At 39.1% G+C, this 20,030-nt stretch overlaps 2 protein-coding genes and 3 gene segments (V, D, J or C); 2 read left to right on the top strand and 3 right to left on the bottom strand.

Annotated features, from left to right (window-relative positions):
* Positions 1-20,030, bottom strand: part of LOC141783884 (immunoglobulin kappa light chain-like) — a 203,016-nt gene that overhangs the window by 158,955 nt on the left and 24,031 nt on the right. The gene's annotated exons all lie outside the window — the stretch shown is intronic.
* The window catches only part of LOC141783883 (Ig kappa chain V-III region MOPC 63-like), a 172,987-nt gene that overhangs the window by 135,839 nt on the left and 17,118 nt on the right, over positions 1-20,030 (bottom strand).
* LOC141783897 (Ig lambda-1 chain C region-like) lies at positions 1,038-2,838 on the top strand. The segment is given in 2 exon segments: positions 1,038-1,356; positions 2,269-2,838. A coding segment is annotated over 1 exon segment (312 nt).
* LOC141783899 (Ig lambda-1 chain C region-like) lies at positions 4,185-6,478 on the top strand. The segment is given in 2 exon segments: positions 4,185-4,995; positions 5,909-6,478. A coding segment is annotated over 1 exon segment (312 nt).
* LOC141784021 (uncharacterized) lies at positions 10,323-13,977 on the bottom strand. The gene is made up of 4 exons (XM_074661707.1): positions 13,890-13,977; positions 13,467-13,797; positions 10,907-11,097; positions 10,323-10,799 (listed from the first exon to the last, which is right to left on the bottom strand). The coding sequence occupies exons 1-4, from the start codon at positions 13,939-13,941 to the stop codon at positions 10,489-10,491; spliced, it is 885 nt and encodes a 294-aa protein (XP_074517808.1). The 5' UTR covers positions 13,942-13,977; the 3' UTR covers positions 10,323-10,488.

The following is a 20,030-nucleotide window of genomic DNA, read 5'->3' as shown; positions in this document are numbered from 1 at the left end:
GTGTGTGCTTGGTGAGGTTCCTGTCAGCTCTGTGTTCAGTGGTCTGTGTCAGAGTCTCTTCCTCTTCAGCAGCTGCAGTCGGTTCCTGCTGTAACAGCTCAGTGTCTCTGCAGTCGGACTGAGGGAGGTTTTTGTACGACTACAAATCACTGTGTGAACCCTATTCCACTATGGTCACTCAGACAGGAGTAAACTGCTGCGTCTTCAGTCTGAACTCCACTGATGGTCAAAGTGAAGTCAGAGCTGCTTCCACTGCCACTAAACCGAGCTGCTGTTCCTGAATGTCTTATGCTCGTATGTCTTATGAGGAGCTTTGGAGACTGTCCAGGTTTCTGTTGATACCAGAACAGACATAAACCAACACCGCCACAGATGTAAACAGGCTCACTAATCTTGCAGGTGAGAGAGACAGTGGATCCTGGAGTAGATGTCACTACTGGAGTCTGAGTCAAAGTCACCTTACCGCTGCATCCTGCAGACAAAAACAAATCATTCATTTATCAGCAGAAATAAATGAGAGAAAAGGCAGCACATCATGTCTGAAATGTTGCTGAGTGAATGAACCTGTAAAACAGCAGCAGGCCAGCGTCCAGATGAGGATGGTGATGAGAGTCATGCTGGTTGTGCTTTCTGCTGTGTTGACTGACACATCTGAGTCCTGCAGTGTTGAACTCACAGGACTATAAACCTTCTCAGTTCACTGGAGGATCAGCTGACGATGCAAAGCCTCCTCTCTATGGAAATCATTTCTCTGCTCTCAACACACTGAAGGCAACGTGGGACACTAAATCAGGAGGAATACTGCTTGGATTTACACCATCTATCATCTGAATGGATAATAGAAGAAACATATTTATATTAGAAGTGCAGTTGAGGATTTTAGGATGAATTTGTGTCCACTGTGGTTGGTATGATATGTCTGTTTGTCTGCCTTTAATCTACTGACAGGGTTTACTGGAGATAAATAACATATTTCAGATCTGATTAATATGAATTTATAAATTATTATTATTATTAAAAAGCATCATGTTCATTTAACCATGTAGCAACTGATATAAAACTGGGAAAAAATGACTTTGTTACAAGGAGACTGTGATCGTTTCTCTGTCTGGTGAAGAAAAGTAAAGCAAAATTAAAGAAATAATCTTCATTCATACAAAAATTTCAATTTATATCATTAAATAAATATTTATAGATTCAATAAAGTATGAAGTTTTCTGTATTGTTATAAAAAGCAGAGAGTATTTTCAGTGGATAGATGCTTGTTCACAGTGCAGGAGGTTTTTGTACGGCCACTTAATGAGTTTGTATCACTGTGGTGGACTTTTGGTGGAGGAACCAAACTCATCATTAACTGTAAGTACCAGAGATTTATAATTTATACAACATGAAATATTCTTTTAATACTAAATTTTGTATCCGAATTTTATAAAACAAAAAATATTTTGGATAATTTACATGTTGTGGATATTATTTTTTGCTGTCTATTAAGCTTGGCTGATATTGAAGTTTAGGAAAATATTAATATTAATATTCTTTTAGTATTAAAGAAGATGTTATGGTGAAATATATGCAGAATAATTTTCGCTTTTTTTCCAATCAGATATTTGTTTAGTAAAGTTTGGTTGTAATTGGTTGTAGGAACATTTTAATGTTCAGAAAATAACAGCATAATTTAATTTCAAGTTATTTATGTTTTATGTTTTACTGTAACATTTAAACGATTGTTAGGTATAAAAACTGTTGCAAATGTTGTTAAAACTAATTCAAGAGTTCATATGTTCATTTAGTATCGCTGTAGTTTGACTTCACAGTTCGTTAGTTTAAAGTGGTGAAAAGGAAGTGAAACAGACAGATGATAAAGTCTTTAACTGAATACAGATGTTACATTTGCATCGCAGCAATGAATCATTTACTGTCACACATTACAAAGAAGATTTAATTTAATGATCATTAATACAATGTTCTCATTTAAAATCACAGATTAGTCATGTTGCATATTAATTATTACATATTTATGAAGAGTTCCACAGTAGAAGATTCATTACTTTAAACAAAAAACAAAGTTCTACTATTGTGTTTTATATGTTAACTCCTCATTTCCTGCCATGTGTCAGCTCCTCTCCTCTGTCTGATCACAGTATCATGCACACAGCTGATCCACAGTAGTGTTAACCTCTGTCAGGTATCATAACTGTCTCATGTCCAGCTGTCTGTCCTACAGTGGAAGTTCATCTGCTCCTTGTGTGTCTCTGCTCTCCCCTCCAGCTGGCACCATGGTCAGGCCCTCAGTCTCTCTGCTTCCCCCCTCCTCTGAGCAGCTCTCTGGGGGCTCGGCCACGCTGGCCTGCCTGCTGACCGGCTACTCTCCTCAGGGAGCCGTGGTGAGCTGGCAGGTGGACGGTACGGAGGTGACGGAGGGGGTCCTGAGCAGCTCAGAGGAGGAGAAGAGCGGCCGCTACAGCAGCAGCAGCACCCTGAGCCTGAGCCAGAAGCGCTGGATGGAAGGAGAGCTGTACTCCTGCAGGGTCCTCCATCAGGACCACAGCCAGACCCAGTCCCTCCACAGGAGCCAGTGTAAGGGCTAGAGGGGCCGGCTGAAGCCCAGGACAGGAGCTCTGTGTGGGGGGGAGCAGCTCTGATCAATAGCAGTTTGAATGCTTGTAGAGGAAACTGAAGCTTTGTGTGACAGAGAACAACACTGCTGTAAAGTGTTGGACAACAACAACTTAGAGAGGAATGTGTGTCGCTCAGCAGCTTCATGTGAGTGAGCTTAATAACTGTCATGTTGATCACTGATGTTGTTGCTAATAAAGATTTCACTGATACATAACTTCATGAAGTGTTTGCTCTTTTATTTTAATGAAGAGTAGAAAGAAATTAACTGGTTTTATAACTTCAACTGATTCTCTTCTCTGTGGAAAATGAAAACCCTCACGAAGAAGTAGTATACTAAGAGTTTATTTAATGAAGTTAAGTAAAGTTCAAGTATACTACAAGTGAATAGGTATACTCTTAGTTTAATAGTTATATACTTGTAGCCCACTTTTTAGTTTATGAAAGTTCACTTTGTATACTTTAACTTATAGTACTTAGCCAATGATTTATGTATTACATAAAGAGACTTGCTCCTTTTGCTATTTGACTTGATGTTTTGTGATGATAAAAAAAAAAGTTCTTCTCACATGTCTCCACGGTGAACGAAGAATCAATCAAAAGATTAACTACAAGTATACCTTTCTGTAATTGTCTGTATAAGCTAAGTACACTTAAGTATATCTCTGATAAGCAAAAGTAAACTGAAAGTATACTCTCTCTCTCTCTCAGGTTTAAAATAAGTATACTAATAGCACACTTGCTTTGGATTTATCATGTAAATATCAATATGTATATTTTGTAAATTGGTATAGAGAGTGATATTACATTAAAGTAAAGAAAAGTAAATAATACATCTTTTGTTATTAAAAGAAAACTAATGTGAACTTTACTTTTAGGTAGGAATAAATCATAACTCAAATATGTGATCAGGCAACATTTGTCTCTTTAGCTGAGAGTAAATGTGAACAGAACATGATGTGTTATTAGATATTTTAATAATCTTTTTAATGAAGTTATTAGTGTGAATGTGTAGTGTGTGCTTGGTGAGGTTCATGTCAGCTCTGTGTTCAGTGGTCTGTGTCAGAGTCTCTTCCTCTTCAGCAGCTGCAGTCGGTTCCTGCTGTAACAGCTCAGTGTCTCTGCAGTCGGACTGAGGGAGGTTTTTGTACGACTACAAATCACTGTGTGAACACAGCAGCACTGTTTATAGCGTGGAAACTCTGACAGTAATAAACTGCTGCGTCTTCAGTCTGAACTCCACTGATGGTAAAAGTGAAGTCAGAGCTGCTTCCACTGCCACTAAACCGAGCTGCTGTTCCTGATACACGTGTGCTCACATATCTTATTAGAAGCTTTGGACTCTCTCCAGATTTCTGTTGATACCAGCTCATACAATCAGCATTACTACTACAAGTTGGAACAGCTTGGCTGGTCTTACAGGTGAGAGAGACGGTGGATCCTGGAGTAGATGTCTCTACTGGAGGCTGAGTCACAGTCACCTGACCGCTGCATCCTGCAGACAAAAACAAATCATTCATTTATCAGCAGAAATAAATGAGAGAAAAGGCAGCACATCATGTCTGAAATGTTGCTGAGTGAATGAACCTGTAAAACAGCAGCAGGCCAGCGTCCAGATGAGGATGGTGATGAGAGTCATGCTGGTTGTGCTTTCTGCTGTGTTGACTGACACATCTGAGTCCTGCAGTGTTGAACTCACAGGACTATAAACCTTCTCAGTTCACTGGAGGATCAGCTGACGATGCAAAGCCTCCTCTCTATGGAAATCATTTCTCTGCTCTCAACACACTGAAGGCAACGTGGGACACTAAATCAGGAGGAATCCTGCTTGGATTTACACCATCTATCATCTGAATGGATAATAGAAGAAACATATTTATATTAGAAGTGCAGTTGAGGATTTAAGGATGAGTTTGTGTCCACTGTGGTTGGTATGATATGTCTGTTTGTCTGCCTTTGATCTACTGACAGGGTTTACTGTAGATAAATAACATATTTAAGATCTGCTTAATATGAGTTTATTAGTTTTTATTATTATTAAAAAGCATCATGTTCATTTAACCATGTAGCAACTGATATAAAACTGTGAAAAAATGACTTTGTTACAAGGAGACTGTGATCGTTTCTCTGTCTGGTGTAGAAAAGTAAAGCAAAATTAAATAAATAATCTTCATTTATACAATAATTTCAATTGATATCATTAATTTAATATTTGTAAATTCAATAAAGTATAAATGTTTCTGTGTTAATTGAGAAAGCAGAGAGTATTTTCAGTGGATAGATGCTTGTTCACAGTGCAGGAGGTTTTTGTACGGCCACTTAATGAGTTTGTATCACTGTGGTACACTTTTGGTGGAGGAACCAAACTCATCATTAACTGTAAGTACCAAAGATTTTATAATTCATACAACATGAAATATTCTTTTAATACTAACTTTTGCAACAGAATTTTATAAAACAAAAAATATTTTGGATAATTTACATGTGGATATTATTTTTTGCTGTCTATTAAGCTTGGCTGGTATTGAAGTTTAGGAAAATATTAATATTAATATTCTTTTAGTATTAAAGAAGATGTTATGGTGAAATATATGCAGAATAATTTTCGCTTTTTTTCCAATCAGATAATTGTTTAATAAAGTTTGGTTGTAAATTTGTTCTGTAGGAACATTTTAACGTTCAGAAAATAACAGCATAGTTTAATTTCAAGTTTATTATGTTTTATGTTTTACTGTAACATTTAAACGATTGTTAGGTATAAAAACTGTTGCAAATGCCGTCAAAACAAATTCAAGAGTTCACATGTTCATTTAGTATCGCTGTAGTTTGACTTCACAGTTCGTTAGTTTAAAGTGGAGAAAAGGAAGTGAAACAGACAGATGATAAAGTCTATAACTGAATACAGATGTTACATTTGCATCGCAGCAATGAATCATTTACTGTCACACATTACAAAGAAGATTTAATTTAATGATCATTAATACAATGTTCCCATTTAAAATCACAAATAAATCATGTTTCATATTAATTATTAGATATTTATGAAGAGTTCCACAGTAGAAGATTCATTACTTTAAATAAAAAACATAGTTTTATTATTGTGTTTTATTTGTTAACTCCTCATTTCCTGCCATGTGTCAGCTCCTCTCCTCTGTCTGATCACAGTATCATGCACACAGCTGATCCACAGTAGTGTTAACCTCTGTCAGGTATCATAACTGTCTCATGTCCAGCTGTCTGTCCTACAGTGGAAGTTCATCTGCTCCTTGTGTGTCTCTGCTCTCCCCTCCAGCTGGCACCATGGTCAGGCCCTCAGTCTCTCTGCTTCCCCCCTCCTCTGAGCAGCTCTCTGGGGGCTCGGCCACGCTGGCCTGCCTGCTGACCGGCTACTCTCCTCAGGGAGCCGTGGTGAGCTGGCAGGTGGACGGTACGGAGGTGACGGAGGGGGTCCTGAGCAGCTCAGAGGAGGAGAAGAGCGGCCGCTACAGCAGCAGCAGCACCCTGAGCCTGAGCCAGGAGCGCTGGATGGAAGGAGAGCTGTACTCCTGCATGGTCCTCCATCAGGACCACAGCCAGACCCAGTCCCTCCACAGGAGCCAGTGTAAGGGCTAGAGGGGCCGGCTGAAGCCCAGGACAGGAGCTCTGTGTGGGGGGGAGCAGCTCTGATCAATAGCAGTTTGAATGCTTGTAGAGGAAACTGAAGCTTTGTGTGACAGAGAACAACACTGCTGTAAAGTGTTGGACAACAACAACTTAGAGAGGAATGTGTGTCGCTCAGCAGCTTCATGTGAGTGAGCTTAATAACTGTCATGTTGATCACTGATGTTGTTGCTAATAAAGATTTCACTGATACATAACTTCATGAAGTGTTTGCTCTTTTATTTTATGAAGAGTAGAAAGAAATTAACTGGTTTTATAACTTCAACTGATTCTCCTCTCTGTGGAAAATGAAAACCCTCACGACAAAGTATTATACTTAGAGTTTATTTTATGAAGTTAAGTAAAGTTCAAGTATACTACAAGTGAATAGGTATACTCTTAGTTTAATAGTTATATACTTGTAGCCCACTTTTTAGTTTATGAAAGTACACGTTGTATACTTTAACTTATAGTACTTAGCTAATGATTTATATGTATTTCATAAAGAGACTTGCTCCTTTTGCTATTTGACTTGATGTTTTGCGATTATAAAAAAATGTATAAATTTTTCTCACATGTCTCCATGGTGAACGAAGAATCGAACAACGTAGAAAATTCTTGATGAATTGAAGTAAATTCATATCAAAACATCAATTTACAAACTCTCACACACTTTAAGAGGCTACTCTATCAAAAAGTTAGTACAACTACCAGTCAAGTATACCTTTCTGTAGGCCTATAAGACAAGAACACTTAATTATACTTTTCTTAAGTATCCATCCATCCATCTTCAACCGCTTATCCGGGATCGGGTCGCGGGGGCAACAGCTCCAGCAGGGGACCCCAAACTTCCCTTTCCCGGGCCACATTAACCAGCTCTGACTGGGGGATCCCGAGGCGTTCCCAGGCCAGAGTAGAGATATAATCTCTCCATCTAGTCCTGGGTCTTCCCCGTGGTCTCCTCCCAGCTGGTCGTGCCTGGAACACCTCCCAAGGGAGGCGCCCAGGAGGCATCCGTGCTAGATGCCCGAACCACCTCAACTGGCTCCTTTCGACGCAAAGGAGCAAGGACTCTACTCCGAGTCCCTCACGGATGACTGAGCTTCTTACCCTATCTCTAAGGGAGACGCCAGCCACCCTCCTGAGGAAACCCATTTCGGCCGCTTGCACCCGCGACCTCGTTCTTTCGGTCATGACCCAACCCTCATGACCATAGGTGAGAGTAGGAACGAAGATTGAACGGTAGATCGAGAGCTTTGCCTTCCGGCTCAGCTCTCTTTTCGTCACAACGGTGCGGTAAAGCGAATGCAATACCGCCCCTGCTGCTCCGATTCTCCGACCAATCTCACGTTCCATCGTCCCCTCACTCGCGAACAAGACCCCGAGATACTTAAACTCCTTCACTTGGGGTAAGGACTCATTCCCTACCCGGAGTAGGCAAACCACCGGTTTCCTGCTGAGAACCATGGCCTCAGATTTAGAGGTGCTGATTCTCATCCCGACTGCGTCACACTCGGCTGCGAACCGATCCAGTGAGTGCTGGAGGTCGCAGACCGATGATGCCAACAGGACCACATCATCTGCAAAAAGCAGCGATGAGATCCTCAGCACACCGATCTGCAAACCCTCCTCCACCCGACTACGCCTCGATATCCTGTCCATGAATATCACGAACAGGATTGGTGACAAAGCGCAGCCCTGGCGGAGGCCAACCCCCACCGGAAACGAGTCCGACTTTTTGCCGAGGATCCGAACACAGCTCTCGCTTTGGGCGTACAGGGATTGGATGGCCCTGAGAAGTGCCCCCCTCACCCCATACTCCCGCAGCACCCCCCACAGTATCTCCCGGGGGACCCGGTCATATGCCTTCTCCAAGTCCACAAAACACATGTAGACTGGATGGGCATACTCCCAGGCCCCCTCCAGGATCCTTGCGAGAGTGAAAAGCTGGTCCGTTGTTCCACGGCCAGGACGGAATCCGCATTGTTCCTCTTCGATCTGAGGTTCGACTATTTCTTAAGTATATCTCGATCAAAAGATTAAGTAAACGTATAATCCAAGTATGCTACGCTTTTCTGTAATTGTCTGTATAAGCTAAGTATACTTAATTATATCTCTGATAAGTACATACAAATTAAACTGAAAGTATACTCTCTCTCTCTCAAGTTTAAAATAAGTATACAAATAGCACACTTGCTTTTGATTCGTCATGTAAACATCAATATTTCTCCTTTGTAAATTGGTATAAAGAGTGATATTACATTACAGTAAAGAAAAGTAAATAATATATTTTTTTTATTAAAAACACGTGGAGAATAATGTGAACTTGATTTTTAGGTAGGAATAAATCATGACTCAAATATGTGATCAGGCAACATTTGTCTCTAGCTGAGAGTAAATGTGAACAGAACATGATGTGTTATTAGATATTTTAATAATCTTTTTAATGAAGTTATTAGTGTAAATGTGTAGTGTGTGCTTGGTGAGGTTCCTGTCAGCTCTGTGTTCAGTGGTCTGTGTCAGAGTCTCTTCCTCTTCAGCAGCTGCAGTCGGTTCCTGCTGTAACAGCTCAGTGTCTCTGCAGTCGGACTGAGGGAGGTTTTTGTACGACTACATATCACTGTGTGAACACAGCAGCACTGTTTATGACATGACCACTTTTACAGTAGTAAACTGCTGCGTCTTCAGTCTGAACTCCACTGATGGTCAAAGTGAAGTCAGATCTGCTTCCACTGCCACTAAACCGAGCTGCTGTTCCTGATACACGTGAGCTCACATATCTTATTAGGAGCTTTGGAGGCTGTCCAGATTTCTGTTGATACCAGTGCATATCATCTCCATCACTGTCTCTGTAAACAGCAGGGTTAGTCTTACAGGTGAGAGAGACGGTGGATCCTGGAGTAGATGTCACTACTGGAGGCTGAGTCACAGTCACCTGACCGCTGCATCCTGCAGACAAAAACAAATCATTCATTTATCAGCAGAAATAAATGAGAGAAAAGGCAGCACATCATGTCTGAAATGTTGCTGAGTGAATGAACCTGTAAAACAGCAGCAGGCCAGCGTCCAGATGAGGATGGTGATGAGAGTCATGCTGGTTGTGCTTTCTGCTGTGTTGACTGACACATCTGAGTCCTGCAGTGTTGAACTCACAGGACTATAAACCTTCTCAGTTCACTGGAGGATCAGCTGACGATGCAAAGCCTCCTCTCTATGGAAATCATTTCTCTGCTCTCAACACACTGAAGGCAACGTGGGACACTAAATCAGGAGGAATACTGCTTGGATTTACACCATCTATCATCTGAATGGATAATAGAAGAAACATATTTATATTAGAAGTTTATTAATAAGCATCATGTTCATTCAACCATGTAGCAACTGATATAAAACGGTAAAAAAATGACTTTGTTACAAGGAGACTGTGATCGTTTCTCTGTCTGGTGTAGAAAAGTAAAGAAAAAATAAATAATTAATCTTCTTTATACAATAATTTTCATTTCAGTGTGCATGCTGCTTTCTTATATGGATCTTCTGCATGTTATGTTCAATACTTTTCAAAATAAACTGAATTTTAGTTTAGTTTCACTCCAACATGAACTGTTCATTCATCAGAAATGTGGCATGAACAATAAACCATCATTGAATAAAACTGTGGATTAGTCACTGTCTTTGTATTTCCTTTATTATATATTTATTATGAAAAATATAGTCTTGGTCATCTCAGTATCAAACATCGTATACTATACCTTTTAGTATATCAGGTTTACATAAATAGTACTTTGTTAGTGGTTGTATTTTTTGTACTTCTTTGTGATATTTTGAAAGGAAAGGCTCTGTTTAGAAAATGAAATATTTTGGATTTTTAAAATGAAGAATAGTAAATTGGAATTTTCTTTTACATTAGATTGTTTTGTGCAGCTGTTGGTAGAAACACTTTTCAACATGTTTTGATATCAGTGGCTATAGTCCAACAAGAGAACAAGAGTTTATCCTCCCCAGTTTACTCATAGAGAGACTGAATGACAAGATTATGAGTTTAAACTGTAGATGAAGAGCGTCTGTGAGTTTGTTCTAGTTTTATTTAGATTCATTGTGGTTCTGCTTGATGACTCTTGTGTTGTGTTCACTGGACCAGTTCTCCTCATCACAGTCTCTTCACCAACCCTCTGCACCTGCAGCAGGCCGGTTTCACTTCAGTCAAACTGAAGGAGGTTTTTGTACGGCTCTAAATCACTGTGTGAACACATAGCTACCATGGTAGCCCAGACAGTAGTAATCTCCAGCATCGTCAGTCTGAACACCTGTGATGGTTAAAGTGTAGTCAGAACCAGAGCTACTGCCACTGAATCGAGACGCAGTCCCTGAGAAGAGATTCGATGTATAGTATATAAGGAGTTTGGGAGCCTGTCCAGGTTTCTGAAGGTACCAACTGAGATCAGCACCAATATCTGAACTCCCTGTGGCGCTGATGCTCACGGTCCCTCCAACACTAACAGACTTGAATTTGTCAGCCTGAGTCAGAAACTTGTTTGCAGAAGTCTCTGAAATGAGAAATGAAATATAAACCTTGAGAATCAACAGTTTAGATGATAATAAATTAGACATCAATTAAAGCCACAATGTCAGATACATTTTCAGAATCTCTCACCCTGACTCAGAAAACCCAACACGACAATCAGAGTTATTGACAACATCATCCTGATGCAGTTTTCAGTGTGAGTGCATGAAAACAGTTCAGACTCTCTGTGACAGGAGAACTTAAACTGTGAGGAGCAGTGACGCATTAAAAAAATGCAAAAATACATTAAAAAAGGCAAACCCACGCCTGTTCTTGTGAAACTGAAAGGGAGAGATGAGGTGGAGTAGGTAGAGGCTCCGTCTCCCTGTGGACTGACTAAGAACATGTAGAAACTTTAGACTCTCTGTTCCTCATCTCTCTGCTGTTTCTGTCTTTGCAAAGTTTCCCAAAGGTCATAAATAGGCTGCTCTCTGCTGGCTGTCCAGGTTCACAACAACTTTGGCTAACTCTTAGCTCTTTTCATGATCGTGTACTTCAGTCTGTTAATCCAGATGCTTCAGCTGTGACACTGTGGTCTTGTGGGGTTAGGGGTCAGATCATGTGTAAAAAAAAAAGAAAAGTGCAGCAATGGTGCCCTCTGCTGGCTGTGCAGGTTCACAACAACTCCAGATTGACATGAGATTGATTTTGTATTCAGTCCTTTGCTCTTTTCTTGATCATGTACTTCAGGTCAGGGTCAGAGGTCAGATCATACAGGCTCTTACATTTGAGAAAACACGATCCAATATTCTCTTATTGGTTATCTCCTCAATTTAGTTTTTTTAAAACCCTCCGTCTTCTGGCTTTTATTTTTTCAATCAGTCCTCTTTCTTGTTAAGGGGTTTTAAATGTATTATTTGCATGGTTTAAAGATTGATTGAAGAAGTGGTAACTATCCCTTAAAGGGACTAAAATTGCACATCTGTCTGTCCTGGAAGAGGGATCCCTCCTCTGTTGCTCTTCCTGATGTTTCTTCCATATTTTTTCCCTGTTAAAGGGGTTGTTTTAGGGGGAGTTTTTCCTCATTCGATGAGATGGCCATACTTAAAAGGACAGGGGGTTTTCCCCAAAAGATCCTTGAATAAGTTTAATGTCATCAAGCGTTCCCAAAACATCAGTGTGAGCTCCACCAGCAGCTGCTGACAGGTTAAACTCCTCTGCAGCTCTGATACATTTCAGCTGAGATATGAGTCACTTCCTGTTAGGAAAGTTGATAAAATCCTTTCACTCTTCATCCTAAAAGAGGGAACAAACATGTGTCACTCTGAAAGCTTTTGTCCGGTTCAGACTGATTTCCTCCTCTGACACGTTTTGATGAATTCAGGCTCTGATCAGCTCTGAGTGTCTTTATGAAACAGACTGATCCTGGTTCAGTTTGTTAGGCTCATTCAAGACAGGCTTTTCACAATAAGAGAAACAGTCCTCTGAGGGTTGACAGAAGGAAAACATCAACAGTCCCAGTGGGACCAGGTATACGTCACTCAGGTGTGTGTGTGATGAATGTGTGTGTGGTTTCATTGGTCTAAACAACAAAAACTATTATTCATCCTTTCGCATCAATTTCAAATTGACGAAGTTCGAATCTCCATCATCGATCAACAAGGAAGTAACAGAGAACAAGTCCATGTGTTTTGTTATGACTTTACATGATCTGCAGTGTTTTACTCTGCAGACTGTTCAACTGACTCTGCATGTGATAGAGGAGCTGATCCTGTTACATCGGCTATTATCTATGGTTATTATACAGTAAACCTGCCTTGTTAAGGCTTTTTACTTGATCATCTGCATGCTTTCACTTAAAATTTGTAGCTACCTTGGAACGTTCACCTTAATTAGAAATCAATTTAAGTTTTTTTGAAGTGTAAAATGTACAACATAACATTACACACATCTCCACGTTGAACGAAGAAATTCTTGATGAATTGAAGTAAATTCATATCAAAACATTCTTTTACAAATTCTCACACACTTTAATAGGCTACTCTATCAAAAGGTTAGTACAACTACAAGCCAAGTATTCTTTTCTGTAGGCCTATAAGGCAAGAATACTTAATTATACTTTTCTTAAGTATATCTCAATCAAAAAAATAAGTACATGTATAATCCAAGTATACTATACATAAGTATATCTCTGATAAGTACATAAAAAGTAAACTTAAAGTATCCATTCTCTCTCTCTCAAGTTTAAAATAAGTACAGTATGCTAATAGCACACTTGCTTAAAAATTCATCATTAACTATCAATATTTCTCCTTTTTAAATTGGTATAGAGAGTGATATTACATTATAGTAAAGAAAAATAAATAATACATCTTTTTTTTTTATAAAACAAAACGTGGAGAATAATGTGAACTTGATTTTTAGGGATGAAGAAATCATGACTCAAATATGTGATCAGGCAACATTTGTCTCTTTAGCTGAGAGTAAATGTGAACAGAACATGATGTGTTATTAGATTTTTTAATAATGTTTTTAATGAAGTTATTAGTGTGAATGTGTAGTGTGTGCTTGGTGAGGTTCCTGTCAGCTCTGTGTTCAGTGGTCTGTGTCAGAGTCTCTTCCTCTTCAGCAGCTGCAGTCGGTTCCTGCTGTAACAGCTCAGTGTCTCTGCAGTCGGACTGAGGGAGGTTTTTGTATGACTATAAATCACTGTGTGAACACCCAAGCACTGTTTATGATAAGGGCACTCTGACAGTAATAAACTGCTGCGTCTTCAGTCTGAACTCCACTGATGGTCAAAGTGAAGTCAGAGCTGCTTCCACTGCCACTAAACCGAGCTGCTGTTCCTGATTCACGTGTGCTCGCAAGTTTTATTAGGAGCTTTGGAGGCTGTCCAGATTTCTGTTGATACCAGGACATAAAATGACCATAACTACTGTGGCTGTAAACAGCTTGGCTGGTCTTACAGGTGAGAGAGACGGTGGATCCTGGAGTAGATGTCACTACTGGAGGCTGAGTCACAGTCACCTGACCGCTGCATCCTGCAGACAAAAACAAATCATTCATTTATCAGCAGAAATAAATGAGAGAAAAGGCAGCACATCATGTCTGAAATGTTGCTGAGTGAATGAACCTGTAAAACAGCAGCAGGCCAGCGTCCAGATGAGGATGGTGATGAGAGTCATGCTGGTTGTGCTTTCTGCTGTGTTGACTGACACATCTGAGTCCTGCAGTGTTGAACTCACAGGACTATAAACCTTCTCAGTTCACTGGAGGATCAGCTGACGATGCAAAGCCTCCTCTCTATGGAAATCATTTCTCTGCTCTCAACACACTGAAGGCAACGTGGGACACTAAATCAGAAGGAATACTGCTTGGATTTACACCATCTATCATCTGAATGGATAATAGAAGAAACATATTTATATTAGAAGTGCAGTTGAGGATTTAAGGATGAGTTTGTGTCCACTGTGGTTGGTATGATATGTCTGTTTGTCTGCCTTTAATCTACTGACAGGGTTTACTGGAGATAAATAACATATTTCAGTTCTGATTAATATGAGTTTATAAGTTATTATTATTAAAAAGCATCATGTTCATTTAACCATGTAGCAACTGATATAAAACTGTGAAAAAATGACTTTGTTACAAGGAGACTGTGATCGTTTTTCTGTCTGGTGTAGAAAAGTAAAGCAAAATTAAAGAAATAATCTTAATTTATACAATAATTTCAATTAATACCATTAATTTAATGTTTGTTTTTTATAACATATTCATTGTGAAAAATACCTAATTGATTATCTCATAATCAAACCTGATATACTACACCTGATAGTACAGGAGATGGTTGTATTTTTTTAAACTACATAATCTTGTTTCTGTTTCAACTCTTGTTATATTAGATTGTTTTGTGCAGTTGTTGGTAGAAACACTTTTCAACATGTTTTGATACCAGTGGCTAAAGTCCAACAAGAGTTTATCCTCCCCAGTTTACTCATAAAGAGACAATAATATAAGTTTAAACTGTATATGAAGAGTGTCTGTGAGTTTGTTCCAGTTTTATTTAGATTCATTGTGGTTCTGCTTGATGACTCTTGTGTTGTGTTCACTGGATCAGTTCTCCTCATCACAGTCTCTTCACCAACCCTCTGCACCTGCAGCAGGCCGGTTTCACTTCAGTCAAACTGAAGGAGGTTTTTGTACGGCTCTAAATCACTGTGTGAATCCATAGCTACCATGGTAGCCCAGACAGTAGTAATCTCCAGCATCGTCAGTCTGAACACCTGTGATGGTTAAAGTGTAGTGAGAACCAGAGCTACTGCCACTGAATCGAGACGCAGTCCCTGAGAAGAGAGTTGATGCTTTGTATATAAGGAGTTTGGGAGCCTGTCCAGGTTTCTGAAGGTACCAACTGAGATCAGCACCAATATCTGAACTCCCTGTGGCGCTGATGCTCACGGTCCCTCCAACACTAACAGACTTGGATTTGTCAGCCTGAGTCAGAAATTCATTTGCAGAAATCTCTGAAATGAGAAATGAAATATAAACCTTGAGAATCAACAGTTTAGATGATAATAAATTAGACATTAATTAAAGCTACAATGTCAGATACATTTTCAGAATCTCTCACCCTGACTCAGAAAACCCAACACGACAATCAGAGTTATTGACAACATCATCCTGATGCAGTTTTCAGTGTGAGTGCATGAAAACAGTTCAGACTCTCTGTGATACGAGAACTTAAACTGTGAGGAGTAGTGATGCAGTAAAATCATGCAAAAATACATTTAAAAAGGCAAACACACACCTGTTCTTGTGAAACTGAAAGGGAGAGATGAGGTGGAGTAAGTCGAGGCTCCGTCTCCCTGTGGACTGACTAAGAACATGTAGAAACTTTAGACTCTCTGTTCCTCATCTCTCTGCTGTTTCTGTCTTTGCAAAGTTTCCCAAAGGTTATAAATAGATGCAGGCTGCTCTCTGCTGGCTGTGCAGGTTCACAACAACTCCAGATTGACATGAGATTGATTTTGTATTCAGTCCTTAGCTCTTTTCTTTGATCATGTACTTCAGGTCAGGGTCAGAGGTCAGATCATACAGGCTCTTACAGTTGAGAAAACACGGTCTAATATTCTCTTCTTGGTTATCTCCTACATTGAATTTTTTTAAAACTCTCCGTCTTCTGGCTTTTATTTTGAACCAGTCGTCTTTCCTGTTAAGGCAAGGCAGCTTTATTTGTAGAGCACATTTCAGCAACAGAGCAATTCAAAGTGCTTTACATAAACATTCAAAAACATTGCGACAAAGTGCAAAAGAACATTAAGACATAATTAAAACAGTTATAAAAACATAAAAACATTAAAACATTAAAGATTAGAAAATAAAAATAAGCTAAAAATAAAAGCTAGGATTGAAGTTAAAAAAGAATAAAACACAAAAGAGTAAAAGCTCTAATGCAGTATAAGATCATTATCTGGTTTAATTAAAGGCAGCAGCAAACAGGAACGTTTTAAGCTTTGTTTTAAAAGAACTTAGAGTTGTAGCGGTCCTGCAGTTTTCTGGGAGCTTGTTCCAAATATTTGGTGCATAAAAACTGTTAAGGGGTTTTAATGGATTATCTGCATGGTTTAAAGATTGTTTGAAGAAGTGGTAACTATCCCTTAAAGGGACTTAAATTGCACATCTGTCTGTCCTGGAAGAGGGATCTCTCCTCTGTTGCTCTTCCTGAGGTTTCGTCCATATTTTTTCCCTGTTAAAGGGGTTGTTTTGGGGGGAGTTTTTCCTCATTCAATGAGATGGTCGTACTTAAAAGGACAAGGAGTGTCGTAACCTGTTCAGATTGTAAAGGCAAAGTTGTGATTTGTGATATTGGGTTATGCAAATAAAATTGACTTGACTTGACTTAAATGTTTCAATTGTAGGGACCTGCCATTTCTGGTGAAAAAGACAATGAACTGTGCTTCTCAGGATCCTTGATTATGCAGCCATTGGCTGTGGATTAAGCTCAGTCGCTATTGGCTACTGTAGCATTTCACACATAGGTGTGAAATTCACCCAGGACAAAACCAGAGGAATCTCTTTGTTCCTCCTCTTTCTGCTCATTCTCCTCATCTCTCCTGACCTGCGAGAGGTGAGCTGCTGCTCTCCAGACCGGAAGTAGTACTGCTTCTAATCTATGGCCTGTTAGGAAACAGCCATCCATAGGAACACAAGGAAACCAAAAGGCAGACGACGCGAGAGCCTGCCTTTGACCAACTAACTTCAAGCAACAACTTGATTGGAGCATAGCAAAGACGACATCTTTGACTTGGAACCACTACTTCAACACATGGAATTACAAACCCTTTTCTTCCATGGATTGGTAACGTAGTGGGCTTACCTTAGAATTAGCAATCGCACATGGCTGAGCAAGACTGTTCAACTTTTATTTCTAGAAAGTACTTGTATTGATTTGGTTTAATGTTATTCATTGAGTTTGACTGGTGATTTATCTGTATTTGATATTTGGGTAACTGGCTTCGCCACATCTGATGTGTTTAGTTTATGGTTCACATAGACAAGGTCTTGCATGCAAACTAACCATCTTTTCTAACCCACTGCATATCTAACACACATTAAGATCACATACATAAACTGTGAATTAGTTAATCACAAACATACAGCTTCAGATAATCTTAACCCCCACATCACGCCATCTTGTCTCTCTCCCTCTCTCTCTCTCTCTCTCTCTCTCTCTCTCTCTCACACACACACACACACACACACACACACACACACATAAACACACACACACACACACACACACACACACACACACACACACACACACACACACACATGCGTACACACTGTGTTTGGTTTGTTTAGTTTAGTTATTTAGTTAGATTAATATTGTGTTTTAAACCTTCATTATCTTGTAAATAAATGTTTGTGGAATATACATGCTGGTCTCTTTAATGTTGCACAAGAGTGAATAATGCCAACCTCTGCTATGTCAAGAACTTCAATATACTTCAACCTTTACTATCTATTTTGGTTATAGTTATTAATTTAATTATTAATCAAAGTTCCAAATTGATAGTTTAGCATATACAATGAGACTATATTAACGTTTTGGTCATTTGCCCTGATTCCAGGGTGGTGCCCCGTTTATTATTAATGTTTATTGATAATCTTTATTAATATTAATAATTATATTATTATTTGTTAATTAATTTTCTAATAACCAAAACCTGTTACAGCCAAATCCCTACACAATCAAATTCAGGGCTTCACCCCAAAGTTGTGTTAATGGATGACAAAATAATATTATTCAGCTTTTTTTCCCCAAAAGATCTTTGAATACGTTTAATGTCATCAAGCGTTCCCAAAACATCCGTGTGAGCTCCACCAGCAGCTGCTGACAGGTTAAACTCCTCTGCAGCTCTGATACATTTCAGCTGAGATATGAGTCACCTCCTGTTAGGAAAGTTGATAAAATCCTTTCACTCTTCATCCTAAAAGAGGGAACAAACATGTGTCACTCTGAAAGCTTTTGTCTGGTTCAGACTGATTTCCTCTTCTGAGACGTTTTGATGAATTCAGGCTCTGTGTCTTTATGAAACAGACTGATCCTGGTTCAGTTTGTTAGGCTCATTCAAGACAGGCTTTTCACAATAAGAGAAACAGTCCTCTGAGGGTTGACAGAAGGAAAACATCAACAGTCCCAGTGGGACCAGGTATACGTCACTCAGGTGTGTGTGTGTGTGTGTGATGAATGTGTGTGTGGTTTCATTGGTACAAACAACAAAAACTATCATTCATCCTTTCAAATCAATTTCAAATTGCCGAAGTTCGAAGCTCCATCATCGATCAACACGGAAGTAACAGAGAACAAGTCCATGTGTTTTGTTATGACTTTACATTATCTGCAGTGTTTTACTCTGCAGACTGTTCAACTGACTCTGCATGTGATAGAGAAGCTGATCCTGTTACATCGGCTATTATCTATGGTTATTATACAGTAAATCTGCCTTGTTAAGGCTTTTTACTTGATCATCTGCATGCTTTCACTTAAAATTTGTACATAGGAAGGGATAACAATCCCTTAAAATGTTCATCTTAATAAGGAATTAATTTAAGTTTTTTTGAAGTGTAAAATGTACAACATAACATTACACGCATCTCCACGGTGAACGAAGAAATTCTTGATGAATTGAAGTAAATTCATATCAAAACATTCTTTTACAAACTCTGACACACTTTGAAAAGGCTACTCTATCAAAAAGTTAATACAACTACAAGCCAAGTATTCTTTTCTGTAGGCCTATAAGGCAAGAATACTTAATTATACTTTTTCTAAGTATATCTCAATCAAAAAATTAAGTACATGTATATTCCAAGTATACTATACTTAAGTATATCTCTGATAAGTACATAAAAAGTCAAATGAAAGTATACACACTCTCTCTCTCAAGTCTTAAATAAATAAAGTATACTAATAGCACACTTGCTTAAAGATTCATCATTAAATATCAATATTTCTCATTTGTAAATTGGTATAGAGAGTGATATTACATTATAGTAAAAATAAGTAAATAATACATCTTTTTTTTATAAAACAAAACTTGGAGAATAACAAGAACTTGATTTTTTGGGAGGAAGAAATCATGAGTCAAATATGTGATCAGGCAACATTTGTCTCTTTAGCTGAGAGTAAATGTGAACAGAACATGATGAGTTATTCGATATTTTAATAATGTTTTTAATGAAGTTATTAGTGTGAATGTGTAGTGTGTGCTTGGTGAGGTTCCTGTCAGCTCTGTGTTCAGTGGTCTGTGTCAGAGTCTCTTCCTCTTCAGCAGCTGCAGTCGGTTCCTGCTGTAACAGCTCAGTGTCTCTGCAGTCGGACTGAGGGAGGTTTTTGTACGACTACAAATCACTGTGTGAACACAGCAGCACTGTTTATTTCATGGTAACTCTGACAGTAATAAACTGCTGCGTCTTCAGTCTGAACTCCACTGATGGTCAAAGTGAAGTCAGAGCTGCTTCCACTGCCACTAAACCGAGCTGCTGTTCCTGATTCACGTGTGCTCGCAAGTTTTATTAGGAGTTTTGGAGGCTGTCCAGATTTCTGTTGATACCAGGACATAAAATGACCATAACTACTGTGGCTGTAAACAGCTTGGCTGGTCTTACAGGTGAGAGAGACGGTGGATCCTGGAGTAGATGTCACTACTGGAGGCTGAGTCACAGTCACCTGACCGCTGCATCCTGCAGACAAAAACAAATCATTCAT

Source organism: Sebastes fasciatus, chromosome 15 (assembly GCF_043250625.1).
Source record: "Sebastes fasciatus isolate fSebFas1 chromosome 15, fSebFas1.pri, whole genome shotgun sequence".
Classification (NCBI taxonomy): Eukaryota; Metazoa; Chordata; class Actinopteri; order Perciformes; family Sebastidae; genus Sebastes; species Sebastes fasciatus.
Note: the sequence above shows the minus strand (reverse complement) of the source record. Positions and strands in the feature narration are given on the sequence as shown.